At 40.7% G+C, this 22,071-nt stretch overlaps 2 protein-coding genes across 2 annotated transcripts in view; one reads left to right on the top strand and one right to left on the bottom strand.

Annotated features, from left to right (window-relative positions):
• Positions 1-2,956: 2,956 nt before the first annotated feature.
• MPV17L (MPV17 mitochondrial inner membrane protein like) lies at positions 2,957-7,113 on the bottom strand. The gene is made up of 4 exons (XM_068422838.1): positions 6,798-7,113; positions 4,566-4,636; positions 3,304-3,333; positions 2,957-3,136 (listed from the first exon to the last, which is right to left on the bottom strand). Exons 1-4 carry the CDS (start codon positions 7,111-7,113, stop codon positions 2,957-2,959), a joined length of 597 nt encoding a protein of 198 aa, XP_068278939.1.
• Positions 7,114-8,947: 1,834 nt separating this feature from the next.
• Positions 8,948-22,071, top strand: part of PDXDC1 (pyridoxal dependent decarboxylase domain containing 1) — a 32,012-nt gene continuing 18,888 nt past the window's right edge. Inside the window, exons 1-6 of the mRNA XM_068423975.1 lie at positions 8,948-9,081; positions 16,620-16,693; positions 17,227-17,292; positions 18,571-18,654; positions 19,399-19,545; positions 21,828-22,017. Of these exons, the coding sequence (XP_068280076.1) occupies positions 9,061-9,081; positions 16,620-16,693; positions 17,227-17,292; positions 18,571-18,654; positions 19,399-19,545; positions 21,828-22,017 (582 nt within the window). The 5' untranslated portion in view covers positions 8,948-9,060. The remainder of the gene's footprint in view (positions 9,082-16,619; positions 16,694-17,226; positions 17,293-18,570; positions 18,655-19,398; positions 19,546-21,827; positions 22,018-22,071) is intronic.

The following is a 22,071-nucleotide window of genomic DNA, read 5'->3' as shown; positions in this document are numbered from 1 at the left end:
TGTGAAAAGGGACTTGAGTTACTTAACTGTCAAGTACCTTAACATGAGAAACAGAGGAACTGAATCTGAAGTTTACTGAAATACAAGAGCTACAGGCTTCTGTTACATGAAAGAACTGTACTTCAAGTAATAGAAATATGGAGAGAAATCCTGAAGCCCACCATCAGAGAAACTTGAAGACAAAGCAGGATTTAGCTCAGATTCCCAAGCAGAAAGCTAGCAGCACAAAAGCATACAGCAACAAAGCACAGCTTGTATAAGCTTTTAAGCCGTTTAAAATAAAAGATGAATCTTCCATTCATTAAATACTCCTGCTGAAGAAAAGCATCAGAATTATACAGATTGTGAGAATAGTTTTAAATTCTTAATTCACCTGGGGCTTAAGTTTTACCAGCTATACCCATGCAGAAATATTTTTTGCACTGAGTTGCAGCAGAACATCGCATACTGCTTACAGCAAACCAACACCGTTTCACTATTTCACTCTCCTTGTAATGTCATTTTCCAGTTCCCTTCATCAAGTGAATTCTATTGATCATTAAACACTTAAGGCACAAGCAGGAATAAAAATAAATACCATACGTAAAAAAAAGTCAAATACTTAATTAGCACACCTTATTTGAAACTTTTAAGTCTCACTGAATAGAACACTTTAAAACACTATTCTGATCCTAAAAATATCAACAGAAAAAACACTACTGAAATTGCTTCTTTATCCTGAGGACTTTATACGCACAATAACAATTTAACAGCTATAGCTGTCTGAAACATCTATTCACTCATCTTTCATTTTAGATAGATAAAATTCATTTTAGACAGATAGATAAAATGCAGTTAGTTTCTCTGGGGATTTCTACTCCCACTGGGATGTCCAGCATCAGGACCGCCCAATTCACACTGGGGGATTCACGCAGCAACACCCACTAAATTGCTCCCATAGGGACATGTAAGATAGACAGCAACCAGGGGAATTCAACTCACCAAATATGAGCATCTACAATGAAGCTATCTATACAGCAGCCAGTCACCTGAGACTCCCTGTTATCGATGGAAAGAAATAGACACTTAGTGCCCAATTTACCATACCCTAAAACAGATGCCTAAAACTGCCTCATTTCCTCCACTGTCTGAAAACAGAGCCTAAACTGATTAGCCAAGTTGCAGATGTCCACACTACAGGTGTCAAAAGTCAATTAAAATGAATTCCACCTTAAGATCGTAGGCAGGTGTCCTCTTCGAGGTCTGCCTGTGCAGCTGAAGATGGAATTGCAGTGACTAGTCCATCCTGAGAGGGAAGCTACCTTCTCCACCTGTCTGCCAGCAAAACACATTGTAAGAGCAGCTCCCCCCCCATCTACCCTCCTCCCATCTGCTGTAGCCCTGTAGCCAAAGCCATACGGGTATGCTGCATCACTCTTGACCACTGGGTTATGCTAAACAAGTTGATTTTACCTGAAATAGGTTGGGCAGTGCTTGCATGATCCCTTTCCCTGTCTGAGCTAAGCAGCCTTGGGCTCCCACAGTGACAAAAAATTGTAAGCAATACATTAAGTAGTACAGCTGCTGGCCAAAGGAATGTATGTTTATAGCCTAAGCAGGGTTTGGTTTACTATTTAGACAGGACTGAGGAATTCAGACATTCCTCAAAGTGGTTTGTTATTATTGTAACAAAGAGGATTGAGTCTTCTCTTTACAATCATCATAAAGATGGGTTAAATCAGATATTGTTTCAAGTTTATAATTTAGTAACTTCAAGGCATAAAATCCCATTCTAATAAACCAAGGGCTCCTTCACTGGCCTGGTTTCAACTTACTGCAGTCTCTGAAATTTGCACAGTTCCTGTTCTGAGATACATATGCACATTTAAAAAACACCGAGGAGCACACCTGCATCCTCAGTTGACAAAGCAGATCTGTAATTAATTTTCACCTTTTCCTAGTCTCCTATGTCTAGTAACCCAGTGTTTTTTATGAACAGGAATGTTTAAAAGCTATTTGAAGAAGAAAAGGAAGTTCCTTATATATAGCTGGGTTGTTTTGAGATGGATTCTGGCATTCACATTACCTTCCTTCCCATGCTCTTTTTCTTCAAAATCTTAATTAGAGCTTGAGCATAATGAAACAGTAGAAAAGAGTGAAGGAGTCAAGACTCCCATGTACTTTTCAATACTTTGGCCCTTGAGGGGCAAAGGAAGACGTCGTTGACAGATATAGCAAAAGCTCACTGCAGTGTTTAGTTAGGTTCCATCGTGCAGGAGCTGCTTATGACTGAAGCTTCCCCCTAATGTGAGTATGCAGCATCCACCCCGAAGAACTCTGACCAAAGGTAGTTATCTTTATTCTCCCAGTTAAGATAAAAAATGTACAAATATATTTCAGGTTTGTACATACTATGAAATAATTCATTTGATATATAGGTTTTCATGTAGAATAAAGCAAGTTTGCCCCTATAGAGAAGTGGTCCCTACAAACACAGCACTTTTGTTTTCTCTGAATAAAACAGATTCAATACCACTTTTAGATAAGAAATCCATAAATTTTGTTCTGCAAAAGCAATCTTGCACTGATAACAACTGTCAAGTCTGACAACTGATGATTTAATGTTCTATTCCCCTTTTTCTAGCAATTACAAGTTGCTTGAAAATTAAATTACAGTTAATATTTCTCCCCAGTGAGGCAGTCTGACATGATGTGCAAATGCTTACACTGCCCTGTAAGTCAGTTGTTCCCTGAAGAGATGGGCTGGCAGCATGATAATAATTAAATGACAATATACAATTGGCCTCTTTTATGAAAAATAAACAGGCACAAAGACAAACTGTTCCACTGCTTATACTAACCAACAAATGTTGAGATGACTGTTAGAATTCTAAGCACAGCAATGAGGCTGCAGTGCGGTTTACTGACTTTCATAAACTCAGTTTAACAATTCAGAATGTGTTCAGAACTAAAGTTCTTATTCCTCTGATGATTCTTCATCTGCATTGACCTTCTCTCTTTGGAGCCATATAAATGCTGACTTTGCTGTGCCATCTCCACTCTGTTGGGAAAAGCAAAGGAAGGTAGCCCAGACAAAGCCACAGAGCCCAGTGTAAGCTGTTCGCAGGTAAACAGGGACCAAAATGAAGTTTGACAGCTGTGTTGGAAGGAGAAAGAGCTCAGTTAGTGCTCCACGCATTGTTAGGTCTTACACCTACACATCCAGCAACTCCACTGACTTCTCACTGGGTTAAACATACTACGAATGCATCAGATCAGCTTTTGTGAGAAAGAAAGGCTCACTGAGTCGCACGAAAAACTCACCTGCACAAAGGGCCAGTACATCAGTCCCGTCTGAAATGAAAATGAATCATTTGTTATTCTTACGGACTTCAACCACAAAGATTAATTTTTTCTTACCACATTCAGCGAAGACTAAAATGTATTTGAGTAAAGTTAATAAAGCTGTTCAAATGTAAATTAAGTTGCTTAACTTACAGGCTGCAATATTAAACTTCTAATCATCTTCATGAGCTGCTATGCTACGAGTTTCTCAAACACATTATTCTTACTCATTTTAAATACAAAACGCTAAGCACAGTTAAGTCTTCATAGTCACCTGACACCAGATACATAACCACATTTACCAGATGGGTGAACAAATGTTTAAATATGTGAACATTTGTTTCAGCCATGAATGAAAAATACCACTGAACGCTATTTATTTCACACTTGCAATGCTCCTTCTAGTTACTCATACATGTAAGGCTTTTTTGCAAAAATCAATGGATGATTTACTCATAGAAAATAAGGTCAATAGAAACCTTATGTTTTGATAGGATATAGTGGGCACTGTTTTTAGAATCATCCTCCATAAGAATAAAAATAATCCTTTTCTATCCTACCTATATAGTTCCACAGTGTAAAGAGAAATTCACATTTCATCACAGTTTCCCCGTATATTTTTTCTGCCAATCTATCTTTCTTCTTGCACCTGAGAAATCTTTAAAATTCTTAATTTGCTCAGCTCTGAGGTAGCACAGATAATTTTTTTCCTGTGTATGTAGAAATGCAAATGAAAACCAGCTATTTATACCAAAGTCTTCTAAAACAAGGGATTGTGTTTCTGAAAGTGGGAAGACTGTCACTGAAAAGTACAGGCTGCAAATGATTCCTAAAAAAGATGTTTCTATAACTAATGATTTTAACAGGTGTTCATGTAAATGTTGTCAACAGCATTACTAACTAAATACTGGTGTATGGGTACTTCTTAAGATAAAATGTAGTACAATCTTAATCAGTGTTGTATGGTAGGGCTGTCGTTCAAACAGAGCCGGGTGCAAGTGTTATGTATATAAACATTGTACATTTTTAAAATGGCACCATTTCACCCATCTGGCAGCAGTGCCTGCTGCAGACTACCCTGACATAATATAAGACTGCTGGTACTTAAAGCTTCCTACACATAAACAAATAATGAAGTGAGAGAAAGGCTGTTGGAGGAAGGAATATTTCAAATATTTTATCCAATAATATGGTTTTTTTTTTTTTGCTTAGCTGGGAGATAAGCAAATTGCTTGCCTCACCTTATATGTATTCCAAAATTTCTTTTTACAGTCTGAAAAGATGTCCTCTTTCCTCTGAAGGACGCTCATACCTAGTGGCAAAATATTTACAGCAATCAGAAAAACTGCAAAAGTGAAATGTTCACTTTTTCGAATGATATCCCAAACTCTTCTCAAAATATATTACAATAGCTTTGCAAGAAAAGCGGATATCATTATAAAGAAAAAATACCACTCCGGCTACCTAATAGTGCTACATCATCTCTCCTCATCCATTGACTTGGCTCTCAGTGTTGACACCATAGATCAACTGGAATATACTGTACAGGTGGTATATCATCTCTGTTCCACTGCCACACAATTCACCAGCGTTACGGCTCGGGAACAGATATCGTAAAAGTATCTTTTACACCCTTGAGATAGACAGAATAAGGCATTCTGCACATTGTTGAATTGCCAGAAGTGGCTCAGATCCTTGAAGCAGTTTAGGTGCCTACAGACCACTGAAGTCAGTGGAAAAGGGCACCTAATTTTTTTTTTTTAATTCCAGCTGTAATCAACATGATTTTTTTACCTTCACAAATATCTACATCAAAACGAAATTCTAGAATTGACAAGCAGAACAGTTTCAAAACCCACTTGTTTAACTCTCCACGTACAGCGTTCCAAATTTTCAATAAATTCTAGTTGATCCAAACGCCTCTTGATTCTAGGGAAACACAACCTCACAACAGGCTCCCATTGTTACACGCAAGATCAAGAGAAAAGTGGTATGACTTGAAATTACATATTAGACACATGCAAACTGGAAATAAATTAACTGAATGAATTCCCATCACATGAAATATCCTTTAAAGGGTTCAAACTAATAAACACTTTAAATGGTATTTCATGTGATGAGAATCTTCAGGTGTCAAATTAAGACTACATCTTTCTAAGAGATGTAGCAGCTCTTCAAAGATCACCCACCTTAACTGGAAGATGTGGCCTATATTAAGCGAAGGTATTAGACAACATGCTTTAAGGAATCAATCTAAAATCAAAAGCTACGCATTCATGCAGAAGCAGAGACCCAAAGTTGCTCAGTCCAACTCAGGTATCTTTCCAGATACTTGCATGCCACAAGGTTATCAGTATCTCTCAATGGATACATTATTTTGCTATTACATCATACTGCTACCCCATTTAGGGATTTTTACCATCCCTTTTCTGGTCCTTCAAATCCTTCTGGCCCTTCGGCAATTCTCTGCTTACATTCTGACACAGGCAGATAGGATTTTGAGAGTAAATATCTGGTGTTTGACTTCTTCCTTCGCTTAATTTCTCTTCAGTCACAAACTGAATGATTTCCGTGTCAGGGTCATAAAATGCAGACCTCCCAATGCCAGGCGAGAAGAGTATCCGTCTTGCTCTTCTTCCACATGAAGTTTAAATTAAATGAGTGCCTTGTTCTACACTAGTTCCACCCATTATTTTTCTTATTCCCTCATGTTTATTTTTGAAAGAGATACTAGTCTTCTCTAAAGTCTCTTCTTATTCATTAGCTTTTGAGATTATACAGTCACCTAATAGCAGTATGCTGTATTTCTATATACTCTCACAGCAGCAGACGGTACAGTTTATTTGCTGAACCATAGTATTTCCTGACATTTACAGTTAATTGTGTTTTGGAAATGAGACAGCTGATGTTGAGAAATGAGCAGAGCAATTCAGGCAGACATGGATGATACAATCCTTCTAAGGTGCTTTGAATTCCTTGCAACTAATTGCCCAGGGCAGGACTCCGCTCTGGCACAACACCCCCGCATTTAAAGCTGTGAAGCGCCCCAGGCGGCACAGCGCCCGCGGCCGTGCGCCGGGCTGCCCTACACCCATCCGTCCCCACCGGGGGAGCGCTGCTGGCGGTCGCAGGTCCCCAACCGCTTCCCCAGCTCCGAGCGCAGCTCTGCGAGCGGCTGCGGCGTTTCCCGAGGCCTTGTGCCGGCACTGCCTCGGCGGGGACGCACAGCACGCAGCGAGCCCGCTGCCTGCGGACCACACAGCCCCGCACCGGCGTTTCCGGGGCTGCGGGAGCCGGCCCGCAGCGATCACGGCCCGGCAGGCCGGGCGGGCAGGGGCGTACCCGACCACCCCCTCCCATTCGGGGTGAAAAGTCCCGCTTTCGGTGCGCGCTCTCCCAGACCGCACCAGCGTGCGTGCGCCGGGGCTCTGCCATCCACGCCCCCGCCGCCCCGAGATGGCGGGGCCACTCACCCGTGTAGAAGGCGAGGACGGCGACGGGCGCGCCGAGGAGCTGGTCGCAGAGCACCTTGCCGAGGACGGCGGGCGGGCGGCGGCCGGGCAGCGCCCGCTCCAGCGCCCGCAGCCAGACGTAGCTGAAGTTGCCGTGGAAGGCGAGGGCCACCAGCGCCACGCGCCGCGTCTGCGCCCAGTCGGGCGGCTGCCCCCGCCGCCGCCGCCGCCACAGCTGCTGGGCCGCGTCGCCCGCCGCGAAGAGCCCGCCGTAGAGCAGCACGTTGCAGAGCCAGGGGAAGCGGCGCACCCCGCCGCGCAGCAGCGCCCCGGCCATCGCCCGCCGCCTCTTCCACCGCCTCCTCCCGGCGGGCCCGCCCGCCGCCGCCCCGGCCCAGCCACCGCCCTCGCCATCTCTGCGGTCCCCGTTCGGGCTACCCCGCCCGGGGTGCCCCTCCGCCGGGCCTGGCCCTTACGGCATGCCCCATGCTCGGCCTCCCCGAGGCCGCGCCGGTCTGCGGAGTGCCCGCGGGTGATCGCTGGGCACTCGGGCTTGAGTGCGTGGGGTTATTGTTCCAAGTGACTGCGCTCAGCGGGATGAAGTAGGTCACTGTGTTGCCTGGGCTTTGGTCTAAAGTGCACCGTGGAGGCACTGTGCAGTATTGCTGCAACAATTAAGAGACAAGTGAAAACTAGGCACTCTTCGCTTATTATCTTTTAATTATCTCCTTGTCGCCTGGTTACATGAGTAGGTTATGGCTTTTTCTTTTCAATTTTGCTGCTGTTTTGCAGTCCGGTTTCTGTTACCTCACTGAGCAGGACTGATGCACACCTGCTAAGCAGCAGCAGCAGCCCTTGCGGTTCCTCCCCTTTGCCCTCTGCTATTGAGACAATTTGAGGAGAAAGCCAGAAGTGATGTATATTTATTCAAGCGACTGGTGTACACAGCTTTGTACACACAGAACCATTGCCACAAAGCGATCTGAAGCCCATGTAGTGAGCCTGCAGCTAGGCAGGCTGTGTCCTGCGAGGCAGCCCTTGGTCACAGAAGACAACGAGCATATCCGGGAGTTTCCCCTCGGTCCTGGCAATGGGCTCAGACTTGACATAGGGAACCATCTCCAGGCAGGAGGTGGTAGTTCACTCCGTGTCCTAATAGTAACTGGGATTAATGCGTTTTAAACTACCATGAAATCTTCCAGGAATGACAATAAATAGGCATGGATGGCTGTAGATTGAAATATATTTTAATAACAAAAGTACAGCGAGCTGCCCAGCGCTTGGGAGTCACACTGTGTCTGGGCCCATGAGCTGTCGTCGCCAGCTTGTCATCCGAACACATAGACATGGCCGAGGGAAAAACATCAATATTTGCGAGTTGTGCTATTAAATAATGCAAATGGCGCTAAAAGGAATATGTACCGGAAAACAACTCCAGGTTGAAAGAAGAGAAATAAAGCTCTGTAAAACAGGGTTAGGCTGTCCGGGACTGCCTGTCCGACGGGAGCCCGCAGGCAGCTGCGCGCTGCGCTCCCGCCGCCTCGCCTCCCCCGGGCCACGTCCCCGTGCTCGCCGCCGCGGGAGGCCGCGCTCGGGCCGGCGGGGCAGGGCGGGTGTTGCCCGGGGCTCTTCCCGAGCCTGGACGAACCCCGTTCTCCGGGGCTGTGCAGCGTCCGCCTGCGGAACCCGTACGTGGAGGAAAGCTGTTGGTGCCACCCCATGTAGGCCGAGCTGACGACACGGGGGTGACAGCCGGGAGGTTTGTAAAGGCTGGAGTCGGCGTACCGGGCTGCCACGACCCGCCGCCGCGGGGATTCGATCCCCACACACGGCGGCAGCGTCTCCGCGCACCGCTCGCATCCCTGCTCCGCTCTCCGGCGGCAGCCCGGGCCTCGCTCACTGCGCATGCGCCAGTACCTGTCACCTCCCCGGTTGTTCTCCGGGACTGTTCCACCAGTGGGAGCGGGGGGGCGGGAAGCGGCAGCGGGCGGTGTGCGGAGGAAAGGCAGCGGGCTGCGCTATCCCCAGCCCGTGGTGTCGCTGTGCGCGGCCCTGCCGCGCCTCCCGCAGTGTCGCTGTCCCGGATCCTCCCCGCCCGTCTGCCGCGGTGGTCTCGGCCGCGCGCGGGCGGCCGGCTGCGGGGCGGGCCTGCCGCCGTTCCCTAGGTGAGCGCGTTCCCGCCCCTCCCGGCGCGGCTTCGTCAGCGCTGCCAGCGTGGAGCCGGCCGGGGCTGAGGCGGAAGTGCCCGGCGGGAAGGCGGCGCGCACCGGTGACCCCGCCGGCGATGGACGCCTCTCTGGAGAAGGTCTGCGGGGCGCCCCGGTGCCAGGCTGGCGGGGGCCGGGGCACCTGCGGGCGGAGGGGGGCTGAGGTGCGGCGGCCCTGAGGGGCGAGCGGGCCCTGGCGGTAGCGTCGCTGTGGGGGCGGTGGGGCTGCGCCCCGGGGCCGAGGGGAGGGGGCCGGGGTCAGCGGCGGGCCGGGGCTCGGTGCAGCGCTTCCCCGGCGCCTTGGCTGCGGCGGTGTCGTGGCTCCCCGGGGCTGCCGGGCCGCCTCCGCCGAGGGGGCTGTGCCACACGGGCCTGAGTCAACTTCGTCTCAGGAAGCCTTGAGTCACCAGTGAAGCCCACGGCCGTGCCCCCCGCCCGCTCCCCAGCCACGGCGCTTGGCGTTCGGGCCCTGGCCCAGCGCTGCCTTTTTCTCTGTCCTGGATATAAAAAGTCTGAATAACTATCAGGAAATTGATTTAGGAACGCGTTTTTTGGTTGTTTTTTTTCTTAAAAAGAAGGTGGAGCTTTTTTTGCTGGGAAATGTTAGCCTTCAGCAGGATAGTACAGAAAATATTTGACTTTTTTTTTTTAATTTTATACTGGAGGTGCTTGCTGCCCTGTGTTTGCTCTCTTCTGTCCAATGTACTGTACAAAGCAAATATTGATTCTGTAATACCATAAGTGACTGACAAAACTTATTTTGCCTTTGTCACTGTGAGTCAGTCAGAATCTGGTAATCTGGGACCTGCCACACTTCTGCTGGCTTCTGTGGCACCTGCTGTGCTTCAGAAGATCTGCCCTAGAAGTGAGGATGGAATAGCTGCTCACACATAGCTTATCACCATTGTACGTCTTTGAGGACAGTATACATTTGAACTGATTTATACTTTGTGTGCTTAAGAGATGTTAATGCATCCTTCCCCTTCGCATTGTTTACTGTACACAGCATCTTCAGTTTTATATAATCTTTGGAATTTGCTAGAGAAACTTAAACGGGATGTGCTTTAGTAAAATGAATAGTAAGGAAATTGAGAAAGTGTCCTTCTGATGCGGTTAATGAGTCGGTAGCAAAACAGTTTGATACATTACAATCCACATGAAGAACACAGTGTTGAAGAGTATTGGTAGCCCTTTAAAAGCTTAAGTTCGTCACTAGTGCTGACAAAAGTTACGGTGACTGCTTCTTGTTCTGAAAAGTTTTAATTAGTTAAGTAAAACTTAATTGGATATGCTAGTGTGGAATATGGTCTTTATCAGCTGGACTCAAGCAGAATAATGGTACAATATGCAGTTATTTAAAAAAGGCACATTAGTACAGGGCAAGTGATTGTCTTGTAGTACTGACAGACTCCTTATAAACTCTGTTTGCCTAGGTCATCATCATAAGCAATAAAAACACCATGTAAGAATTAAATATCTAATTTTTTTAACAGAATAAAAGTCCATGTTTTGGTTATTTGTATTCTTGATGTAAGGAATTAGTCTATAATGGTGAGGGCCCTACAAAAACTTGCATCTCTGATTTTTCAATATATGCAAATAGATAGGTGTGTATAAAGAGTTACAGGGTTTTTTTACTTCTTCTCTTGTTTATCATGGCTTTTTTCTCAATGTATGATTCAAGCTGTAGTCCTCTGTGTAATAACATATCACAATACAATTATTGTCTTCTAGCCATTTAGCAGTTAGTACCCTCCTGAAATAGCCTTTGGTTAAGATTGTTGTAAATCAGTACAATCTGCACTTTATCTAGTCTTGAGCGTGATGTATAAAAATTCTTCTCCCTAAATAAATTTGAAATTCATCCAAGTTGGGATATGTTTATCCTCAGAGAATGTGCGTCCACTTATCTTGTGCTTATTTAAGCATTATCATAATACATCTGAAACTGTCTTTTATTTGAACCATGGATTCTCTCCTCCTTATATATTTATAGATGTAGCCTATTGGGATGTCAGTGATAAGTACTTTTTAACTTGTATTAAAATTTTTCAAAATTTTGTTTTTTTTTTTTTATAATGAAGAAGGCATTTTGGTAGAATCACCTAATTAGCTGTAGTCCATAGTGACATGGAATGACTACAGTCATTAGGTTCTTGCAAATGGAAAAAGATTTTTTTTTTAGCAGATGAGAAGCTTCTTGAGAACTGAAAACATTGCATGATAGGATTTCAAGGAAAACCGTTGTGGAATCTGACACACAGGTGTGCACACCAACAATCTCATAGTTTGATTTTGCAAATTGTCTTTGTTTTATCAGACAAATGTTTTGAGTGTTTTAATGTATGAATATTGTGTGTCATAAGTGGTATAATTAGAATGAGTTTTCTCTGAAATCCGGAAATCTTTTTTGGGGTGAACTTCAAATGTAAGTTCTTCTGGAAGCCTGTGTTAAATTTCAGAAGTTTGGCTAACATCTGTGATTTTTTTTTTTTTTCCCATTTATATTATGATAGAGGTGACCAATCTTCTGAAGGATTTTAACCTTTTAAGTTTCAAGTTAGATAAAATAGAATAGATAGAATAGATAAAATAGAGCAATTTAAAATAGAGCAAATTCTTTCTTTGCAGCTTCTTGCTGGTCTTTACAGCAGTGTTTTCCCTAAACATGAAAAAACTGTTTTGGTTTCTTGCTCAGCCTGTGACTCCTGTCTTTTGTTACTGTGTTGTTACCACAACATCCTGGTAACTTTACGGAAAACTGGTGACAGCAGGCCTGTGCGCAAATCCTGCTGCATGTCAGGGAAGCAATAAAGATTAAAAGAGCAAACACCTACAAGCAGAAGCCTTGTGGTGATACGTGCCATTTTCGTTCAAGCCTAACACAGTCATGCTTTTTTTTGTTATCTAAAACTTTTTGTGGCCTGGAGAATAAACACAGTATTCTTTTGGCAGAATTTGAGATTTGAAATTAAGTTACTGTGGAGAACAGGTTTTGGTTTTTGATGGAAAAACTTTCTTCTAGGCAAATATAATAATGTTGTGGGGAAAATGAGGCATACTTCTCATGAAATACTTAAAGAGCTACACCTGTGAGTTTCTTGGCACACGCGATATTATGTAGACTGTTTAAAAACCGTCCCTTTCTTACATTAGGAATACAGCCTGCAGAAATGCAAAATCAAGATTGTGAAACATTGGTATATGAAGCAACATTCTCCTTTTTGAATTTGTAATTAATGTTCAGCCTTATCACAACTGGAGAATGGCCCCTTATCCTTCCCCAGTTGCCAAGTGACCCCAAGGTGTGATATACTGCCTATAAAACCAGAAACAGTTTACAGTTCAAAGTGCTTAAAAAAATAGTAGCAGATTAGTTACGAAGTAAGGAGGTAACCACGAATCAAACCTACTGCAAGTTAACCTTAGTGGATTGGATTAATGCATTTTGAAGGCAACAAATGATAAAAATCAAAGTAAGGTACTGAATGTGAGGATCTTTGAAGGGCTTAAGGAGGCAGGAGGTGTCAGGTGAAGGGAGAACGTGTGGCTGGTGCCTCCTTAGAACCTGAAAGGACATTGCATGTCTTGTAACTCAAAGGATCACGTAACTGTGATCGGAGTCAGATCCTGTGATACCAGGGGAAGGACTGAGTGCAGAAACTAAGGCTAATATAATATCTAATGCAGCTGTTTTAACCCCCTCAAAAAGTGTGTTGTCCTGTGGTATTCAAGAACACATCCACCAGTCTTTCTAAAAACAGTTCAAGAACATGAAAAAAGTACTCTGTTTATTACTGATCGGATTTTATACATGCTTGATCTCATTTACAGACTAAACTAAAGCAACATACTACTTTATTACGGCATGTTATTAAAGTGTGTTCAGAAACCTTTCTTAACTGAGTGGTTTGTTGTTGCAATTTTGCCACACCTATTTTTCTTGCTGCTTAAAATAAGTAGATAGTCTTCTTCTTCCCACCACCTTGCCCGTGCTAATGTGAGCAGAGGAGGAAGCATATATAAAATTGAGTATGCAGCTGTAAAAGGTTTTTTGTTTGCTTCCCATAATTCAAAGGAGCAAATAAGTTGCTGCATGTCCACTTAGCAACTGGTAAAAAAAACCAGAAGGGATTCGTTTTCCAATTAAACCCATATCAGAATTCAAAGACTTGCTCGATTTTATAGCATTTTATAGAGTTTAGTGTAATTTCTTAATACTTTTTAAACTGTATTTTATGTATTTATTCTGCCATCTTATTGGCAGAAGGGTTTCATGCATGTGTAATTACTAGTGAGACAGGATGAGTTATAAGGTAAGCATGTGCAGGTTTTAACATCTGATGTCATTCTAGCAGGTGAATTTTGTGTTAGTAACAAACAAAAGCAGCTCAGAGCCCTTTTTGTAATGCCTCTGCATCTTGTGTCCTCATCTACAACAGATCTGTTTGAATATTTGCATGTGATGCTGAGGAAGGTTCAAGCAAATAACTACCTTCCAGCCATTGATCGTGTTTTATGGCAACCTGAATTAAAGTATGCAAAATGGTCACAATCAGTAAAGTATGTCTAGTCAATTACTCCCTTAAAGTCTCCCAGGAGCAAAACTGATTTCTTAAGTAAGATTTCTTTTCAGAGTTTCTTTGATGTGGTGCAACTCTGGAAACCACTGAAAACATATGGAAATATTGCCAATGATCATATTTAGATTTTTTTTCTAGTTATATATACATATTGTATTCTGAGTATCAAATGCTTGCAGTTTGTGTATTTTTTTTAATCTCTGTGATGAGGTCTTGAACTTCTTGTATTTGTACTGCTTTTTCATGCAGTGCTTAGTTAAGTTGTGGACCTCATAGCCAGTGGATATTGTAGAAACCGGAAGTGTAAAAACCCATTTATTGCTAAATGCCAGGAGTTCTTGTGGGAAAATATTATTGAATACTTGCACTATTCTTTTGTTTTTCCCCAAAACATTTGTTACTGGCTAATTCTAAAGCAACATAATACAGAGAGCTGTCAATCGTGGTTTGATCCAGTGTGACCATGCCTGGCTACTGATTCTTTCAGCCACCTGCCACTTGCTATAATATGAGTTAAATCGCTAAATATTTTTATAAAAATAGTCTTTGAACATATGGTAACTCAATTTTTTTCTTTTCTTGATCAGTCCTCTGGATGAAAATAGCATAAAATCCTCATGTAAATTAATCCCACTACCTTCTGTGATTGAATTTGCTTTTGTGTCTGCATCTGCATGAGCAAACGCATTTGCCTGTGTTTCACGTGTGCCACAGTTGCATGCATTTCCATCAGCAGTGATGGAAAGTGCGTGCAGGCCTTTAGGAATACTGTTTCTCAAATACTGTAGCAGGCAAGCTATTATGTTCCTACAGCATAGGTAGGTAAGTTTAAATATTAAACTTGCTTTGGATTATTATTTTTTTTTAAACAACTGCCACCCCTGCCTCTAGCACCCCTCCAACCTTAGCAGCAGTCTAAAGGGTTAACTACTAGAAGCTTTGGTATGTGGGTCGATCTTTCGAAAAAGGGTTGATGTTGAATTTATGGAGTCTATGCTTACAGTACATTTGGGAAGGAGAGGAAGGGTTCCAGAGGAGCCCTCTGTAACAGGGTTACCTGAGTATGTTAGGGTTGTTTGCTGTCTGGTGTGATGGGTCTTATCAATGGTGTTACCTTCTACCTTCATAATGGGGTATATTTATTTTTCATATACAGTTTAATATTGACCATTGTAGGTGAATCAGACTCTGCCAGATGATACCTTTCACATTCTCTGGAAGGTTCTAGATGGCAACTAATCCTTAAATGGATAAATGTTCCTGTCCAGATCTCATGTGTCAGTGTCACAAGCTCCTGCCAGGCTTCTCGTGTTAAAGTTCATAAAAGAGACTTCTTCAAAGCAAAAGCAGTTATTTGGAAAATACTTACTCGTCTTTGAATGTGTCACTGGTTCAGGGGAAATAAGTTCAATGATTTTTAAAGCTTTTCCATCCTGACAGGCTCTTTAACAAGTGTCTGTTGTTACCTGGTTTCAGCAGTGAAATCAGGATTTTTGACCTGTTCTGTGTAGCTAGAGGGCTGCAACTGCTGGAAGACAAGCCTTTTCTGCCTGTCAGTCTTTCCTTAAGCTGCCTGCTGCAGGTCAGTTTTACTCTTTTTGTCTTGTTAAAGGGCATCTCTCCAATAAGTTATTAAAAATTAGTTTAAAGGTACTAGAAATAGGAAAAAATAGATCTACAAGAGTATTTGGATTAGGTGTTTTCTTATCTGTTTTGAAAAATACAGTTGTAAAAGTTTGACAGGGAAACCTGAATGGGGAAATGGCAGCAAAACCTGCCGTTTTATTTCTGCTTTTGCTAGAGCAGTCTTAAATGATATCTTCTTGTGTTTCTTAGGTAAGAAATGTTAGCTTTTTTAACCTGCCCTAGGAGTTATTACTTGAACACATTTGAATAGCTCTTATTTGAACGGGCAATCTAAAAAAAAAAAAAAACCAAACACCAAAAAACTGACAATCTATGCAAATTTTCCCCTGAATTTGCATTAAAATGCTCAATGACCTCAACCCTGCCTTGGTCAAATTTTTCAGTGTTTAATTTCCCAAACAACTTACTTTCTAGAAGGTAACTTTCTTCTAAGAGTAGTGTTGTACTTATCCACTGGTTGCTCTCTTGTTTGCTGGTGGGTTGGTTTGGGTTTTTTTTGTTGTTGTTGAAGTTTTTTTTCCCTTGTTAATATTATGGCAGAGGGACTAGTTTTTTAGGGTTTTTTTGTTGTGTGGATTTTTTTTTTTTTTTTTAATGAGAGTCTGTATAACATGAGAACTGACTGTTGGGTCAACTCAACTGAGGATATGGTAATGTGTTTGGTGTAGAAACATGAGTTCTCAGGTGAAGTAAAAGGATAATTTCAAAATGACATTTGCCACTGAAAAACTTGTGATTGTATTTGGGGTATCAGTCTGCTTTCCATACTCTGTAGAAAGAGTAGGGTGTCCCTTAGCAGGGTTTTGGCGATTTTGTTTTGGATTTTTTTTGTGTGGTTTTTTTGTTTGTTTGTTTGTTTTTTTAATTTTGGATAGTACCACGTGTGAATTTTTACATTTAAGGGAATAGTCAAAGTTTTGTTGCTGGTGTAGAATGGTTATGAAAAAGAAAAAATCATTCAGTTGGGCTAAAGTGGCACATACTTAATTTTTCAGCTAAAGCATTATAACGAGCACTTACTTGAACACCTTGCACTTCTCAAATCTTTCTTGCCTTCTGATGCTGTTTCTTTCATTATTCGTCAGACTCCAAAAAAGGTGTCTAGAAATTAAAGAGGATTTTGGAAGAAGTTCTGACTTTCCTTGTGGAGTAAAAAAAATTGTATCTATCAATAATAAAATCCACATCACAACTGAGTTTTCTTTTAGGCTATTTTAGGTTAGTAATGTGTTCTCATTTTGTATATTTGGAGTCCAGGATATACAACATAATGGTATTTTTAAATGAGTACACACAGACTAATTAAGAGCATCTGCCTGATGCATGAATTTGTATTGATGTGTGGGGACAGTAGCAAGATAAATGGGTTTTGGTCTTTTTTTAAAAGTTATCTTTTTCCCTGAAAGATGGTCGACCCTACTCTAGCAGAAATGGGAAAGAATCTGAATGAAGCAATGAAGATGCTAGAAGACAATCAAAGGTATGTGCAAAGGATAACAACTACAGAAACAATAGCTGTTTGTGCTAAGTAGAGGATTATTAGTGTCACTGTCATTAAGCAGGAAACAACTAATTTTCCTAGTAGTTTAAGGTCATATTGTCATCCTGAAGCTTACACCTGTACAAATCACCATTGTTTCTCAAATGACGGGATTTTTAAAATAAATGTATATATTTTTGTACATGTTCTGTAACATTCAGAACAAGTCCAGCAAGTCTTTTTTTCAGAGATGTTAGATTATTTTTTCTATTGCTGTGCAAGTAACTTTTAATTCCTATATATATAAGACTTTTCTGTAAGCTTCGCATTTTCTGTTAAAGACTTAGGAACTCTTTAATTAAGTCTGAGCTAAACTTTGTGTTGGTCTCATCTGATGTATTTATGAAACTGTTGTTAGTGAAATAGATTGCAAACATGTCAGTATGTATTTCTGCAAGCCACAGTCAAACAACATATTTGATGTTATAAAACACAAACTGAATACATAGTTTATTCTTGTGTCTTTACCTTAGAAAAGTGGAGGAGGAAAATGAAAAGAAGTATGCACGGAAGGATATTCCTGGACCACTCCAAGGCAGGTAAGCAACAACAATTTTTAGATAATGCTCTTTACTTTTCAGAATCTGTAAAATAAGTGTAATATGTTTGTTTTCCAAGCAACTCTGGTATTAATGCAAACATGAACATTTACCAGGCATTATTTCAACTTTTTCTATACTCAATGTAGGGGGAAAAAAAAGATTATCATCATACCAACTATTTCCATACTCATGTAGGAAAATAAAAAAGATTACTTGTCCTTGGTGGCTGAAATTTTGAACTGTTGTAATCTAATGAAGTACTGGTGCATACAGCTGTGATTGAGACAAAGTAAATATAGATAAACTTGTGCTATAGAATAAAGATTTATTAAAACACCCACATAAAAAAAAAATAACTGAGACTGATGAGATACAAAACCTTAAAAAAAACCCCAAAACTGACAAAACAAAACCAAAAAACCTCCACCTTGTCAGCACATCTGTCTTAAAAAATTATATGGAGCTCTTGTGTATAAGGCAGGTAAGATCATTGAACCTGAAAACTAAGATTTAAATTGGTTGTAGCCTCTTTGGAAGAGTATCCTGCAGGAACCCAAGCTAACACTTCAGAAAGTATTGCAAAACCTATTTAAGTCTTTTGTGTATATAAACTAAACTTGGTTTTGAGTGGAGACACTGAATTAACTTTTCTAAGAATAAAAAGCAATTTCAACCATCAGAGTGTAAGCTCTTATACTACTGTAAATTTTAGTTGGAATTATACAAGTAGAAGTGTTGCGGGTCTTTTCCAGTTTTACCATGTTAGAATGCATCACGTCAGAAATCTGACGTAGCTTTTCTTTGCCAGAAACTAATATTTGTAGGGAGTTGTTTGAGATGTGCTGAGTTTGTGAGCTGAAGCTGGATCATGTGAAGAGAAATTTGGATCCTTAGCTATTAACTTACTTTGCTGTGTAGCGATAAGCAATTAAACATTGTCAAGTCAAACTTTTCAGTCCAAATTTTCAGATTTCAGTAGATTTGTTTCCCTGTGAGTCTGAGTTCGTACTTAGTGAAGTGTACTACTATAATTTCATAGGGTTTTGAATTAATTGATTCAGCAACATTGTATTCATGATCTGTTTTTCTGAGAGCAAGGAGCCTTTTTTGCTGCTATACTCAGCATTCTGTAAAAGTGCAGTGTTGTCTTCATGTCTTACTATGCAGTGTCCCAAATGGCCTCTTTGTTAGATGCTAGTACTTAATTTTTTTTTTATTTTATTTTATTTTTTTTTTTTTGGTGTGTTTTTTGTTTTCCCCTCCCCGGTGTGCCAGTGGCCAGGATATGGTGAGCATACTTCAGTTAGTTCAGAACCTAATGCATGGAGAGGAGGAAGAGGAAACTTCACAGGCCTACCGGTAAAGCCAATATGAATTGTTGTATGTGGAAGATACCTGATTTTGTTATATTCTGATTATTATAGAATTTAAGCATTTAAATGTTTTAAAGAGTAAAGATATTATGCAACCATGTAACTTTTTAAAGGCAACTTACATTATATAGTGAACCAGAATAATGCATTAGGCTTGGCTTTCTTAAAATTATAAAGCTTTCATTACTAATTACTAAATTGAATTATACAAGGGAATTGTTTCTGATGTGACAGGTCACTTCTACTTTCTGAAAGTTATTTTAGTTTGAAAGTCTTACAAAACTTTGAATACCAATAAATGTTTTTACAATCTCTCCCTGTAGATTTTAAAGAAAAAAAGAAAAAAAAAAAAAAAAGGAAGTAAAATTGGTTTCCATTTTTTCTGTAAAATTGAAATAGTACTAAATAATCTCCAGATTATTGAAAACTAACATCCAATGCAGATAAGGTGCTTCATTCCAACTCGTGCTAGCTGATTGGCTAAAAAAGATGCTGGGGTGTTATTGTAAGCAGATAGGCCAAGTGAAGTGCAAGTGCTTTTGTCTACACTGGCATTTTAGTATGTTAATACACAGTGGCAGGAGGTGGTATACTGTGCTTCTCTCTGCTAAATATTTAAAATTGCTTGTCAATAAATTCTGCCACTCTACAGTAAAAACACGCAACCCTAAAATTGCTGTAACGTTCATGACTTGTATTTAGCTGGCAGTTACTCTGTTCTGGCTTGCAGGCTTCAAAATGTCGGTGAACAGGGTCACATGGCTCTACTGGGACATAGTTTGGCTGCTTATATATCAGTGCTGGACAGGGAAAGACTGAGAAAACTTACAACAAGGATCCTTTCCGATACCACTCTCTGGCTCTGCAGGCTTTTCAGGTGAGTCACTGTGAATAACTTATGTATGACTAGGTAGTGATAATTGTTTAAAAATATGTATGACTGGACTGAGGATGTCAACAAAAGAAACCACAGTGCCACAAACTTATAAATATTCTTTGAAAGGTCTGAAACACATCACATAATTAAAAAAAAAAAAAAAGAGACTTGTGGTTGAATGTCAGGAACTTATTAGTAACATGGTTGCCATAAAAATCCTTTTATAAGGGCTGTATGGTGGAGCTAAGGGCCAAAGTACACTGCAGACAGTTGGTCAAACATTTAACTAAATTCTTGTTTCTTGAGGCATATGCTGTGTTGCTGAGGCTTGGGGTACTTCATATTTTTAAAAGATGTTTTCAGTTAACTCTCCTTTGTTCTTCCTGGATCCAGTTTATTTTTCCAGGTATGGTAGGTGACACTACTGAAATTTACAGTACAGTGTAATATTTCATAAGTGCCCATTTCTTCATGTAGCATAGATATCCCAAACTGTTCCATGAGAGAAGAATGGAAATCAACTGTGTTGGGGGTGTTGGAGTGGGAGGGATTCACTGATTAGAAATTAGTTTTTTTCTTTCTGAAGCAAAAAAACACCTCACTTTCTCCTTCTCATGATACTGTATCTTTTAGAAAATCTTGCCAGTGCTACTGAGGAGATTTTTTTTCTTTTTTTTTTTTTAGTGCAGTGAAAGATGAACAGTAAAAATATAACTGAAGTTAACCCAAATTTAATTGTTAGAATTACACTGATGGGCTCACTTTTAATAATTTTATAAATTAAATTATTATCTTTATCTGTCTTTGACCTGAAGATGTTGAAACCTTGTGAAATGGGGAAATTTGAGAAGCTGCAGGTAATCCAGCTATTTTGACAAATATATGTGTATAGAGAGAGAGTGTCAGTGATGTTTCTAAAGGGTATGCCTAACAAAAAGAAATATTTCTCTTTTGAATCAAATATTCACTAACATAGTGATTTTGTGATTAATGGTATCTATTGGACTGTGGTCCCCGAAGTTTTGTGACCCATAGGCAAAAGCGTTGAACAAATACCGTGCTGTTAATTGCTTCATATATCTTGACGTTTTCTGTGGCTATGAACAACACTAGAGGAATTTCCCTTTGCCCATGTTAGATCACAGAACTGTTGTGTAAAGGTGAAGTAAATGTTTGCACGTGGGTCATTCTGGAGTTTAACTCTGGAGTACTCAGCAGTATTTGTGCATCAGATAGTCTGTGATAACCTAAGATGTTTCAGGGCCTTTATGTAAATTTGCTGATAAATGCCACTCAAATTGTGCAAGACCACTGATTTACGTGTTGCACAAAAATGCTAAAAGAAAAATCTTGCTTGCAAGTTGCTTAAGAAATTGACATACCTACTGCTTTCACTCTTGCTGTTTCCTTTTCTATAGTTAAGACAGCTGAGGGGTTGCCCTCAGTGTGGAACACTCGTACCTTATCTCTTCTTTGGTTACTTTGCTCTTGCTTCTTGACCATAAATGTTAATGTGCTGATCTGAGTTTGATTCTTAGAAGGGTTAAAAAAGGTGGGGGAGGAGCAAACACACACCCCCACAAGCCCCAAGGAAACATGCCTAATAAATCAGACTGAAGGCAAAATAGCCATAAAATCATTAAAATATTTCTGGGGAAAAAACAATTTGTGTAACTCACGTATTTAAAACATCTGGAAAACTGTCTTGGAGTGTGCTGAATAGATTGTACTAAATTGCGGTCTTATTTTCAAACTCTCTAAAATACAAATGACATCAGTAATTTGGGGTTTTACAAAATATCCTGATTTGTGATTTTATAATAAAGTTTGCAAGTTTCTGCCCATTTACCTTATTTCATGTGTCTTATTCCAATTTTACTAACTCAACTTTAAGAAAGTCAGGTTGCATTCCCTTTAAAATTAGCAGTCTAGAATTTACATATTTATTAAACACAAATGAAGCCTTTTGTGTGTTTCCTCCACTGCTCCGCTCTTAGTGAGCAAGGTTTTGAACTCTATAAAGGAAATCCTTAGGTACCCAGGTGTTTTTTCTTTCTTACTTTATCTCTGAGTCTAAATGAAGATATACTAGGCTTCCCTCATTGTTAATATCAGCCTATCTCATCAATGTTTCCTTCTACTCTACTTTATCCTGGGAAAACAGAAGGTTTTAAAATCTACCTTCTTTGTCCTCTGGTGAGCTCCTTTGCTGGTCAGTGTTATTTTAGTCACTAAACTGGCTATTGGTTTTGTTGGTCATATTTACTTGGCTTTTCTTACAGATATGAAAATGGATCAGCGTATTATCATGAAGATGATCGTGAAGGTCTCCTAAAAATCTGTCGACTTGTTATTCACACACGCTATGAAGATTATACAGTAGAAGGATTTAACGTGCTGTATACTAAGCAGCCTGTGATATACATCAGTTCTGCAGCTAGAACAGGCTTGGGCCAAGCTCTCTGCAATCAGGTAAAGTGAGTCAGTTGGGGTTTTAGCTGCAAGTAGAACCTACCTGGCTTCATA

The sequence above is a fragment of the Nyctibius grandis genome, chromosome Z, assembly GCF_013368605.1.
Source record: "Nyctibius grandis isolate bNycGra1 chromosome Z, bNycGra1.pri, whole genome shotgun sequence".
NCBI classification, from domain to species: Eukaryota; Metazoa; Chordata; class Aves; order Nyctibiiformes; family Nyctibiidae; genus Nyctibius; species Nyctibius grandis.
This window is presented reverse-complemented; position numbering and strand designations above follow the sequence as displayed.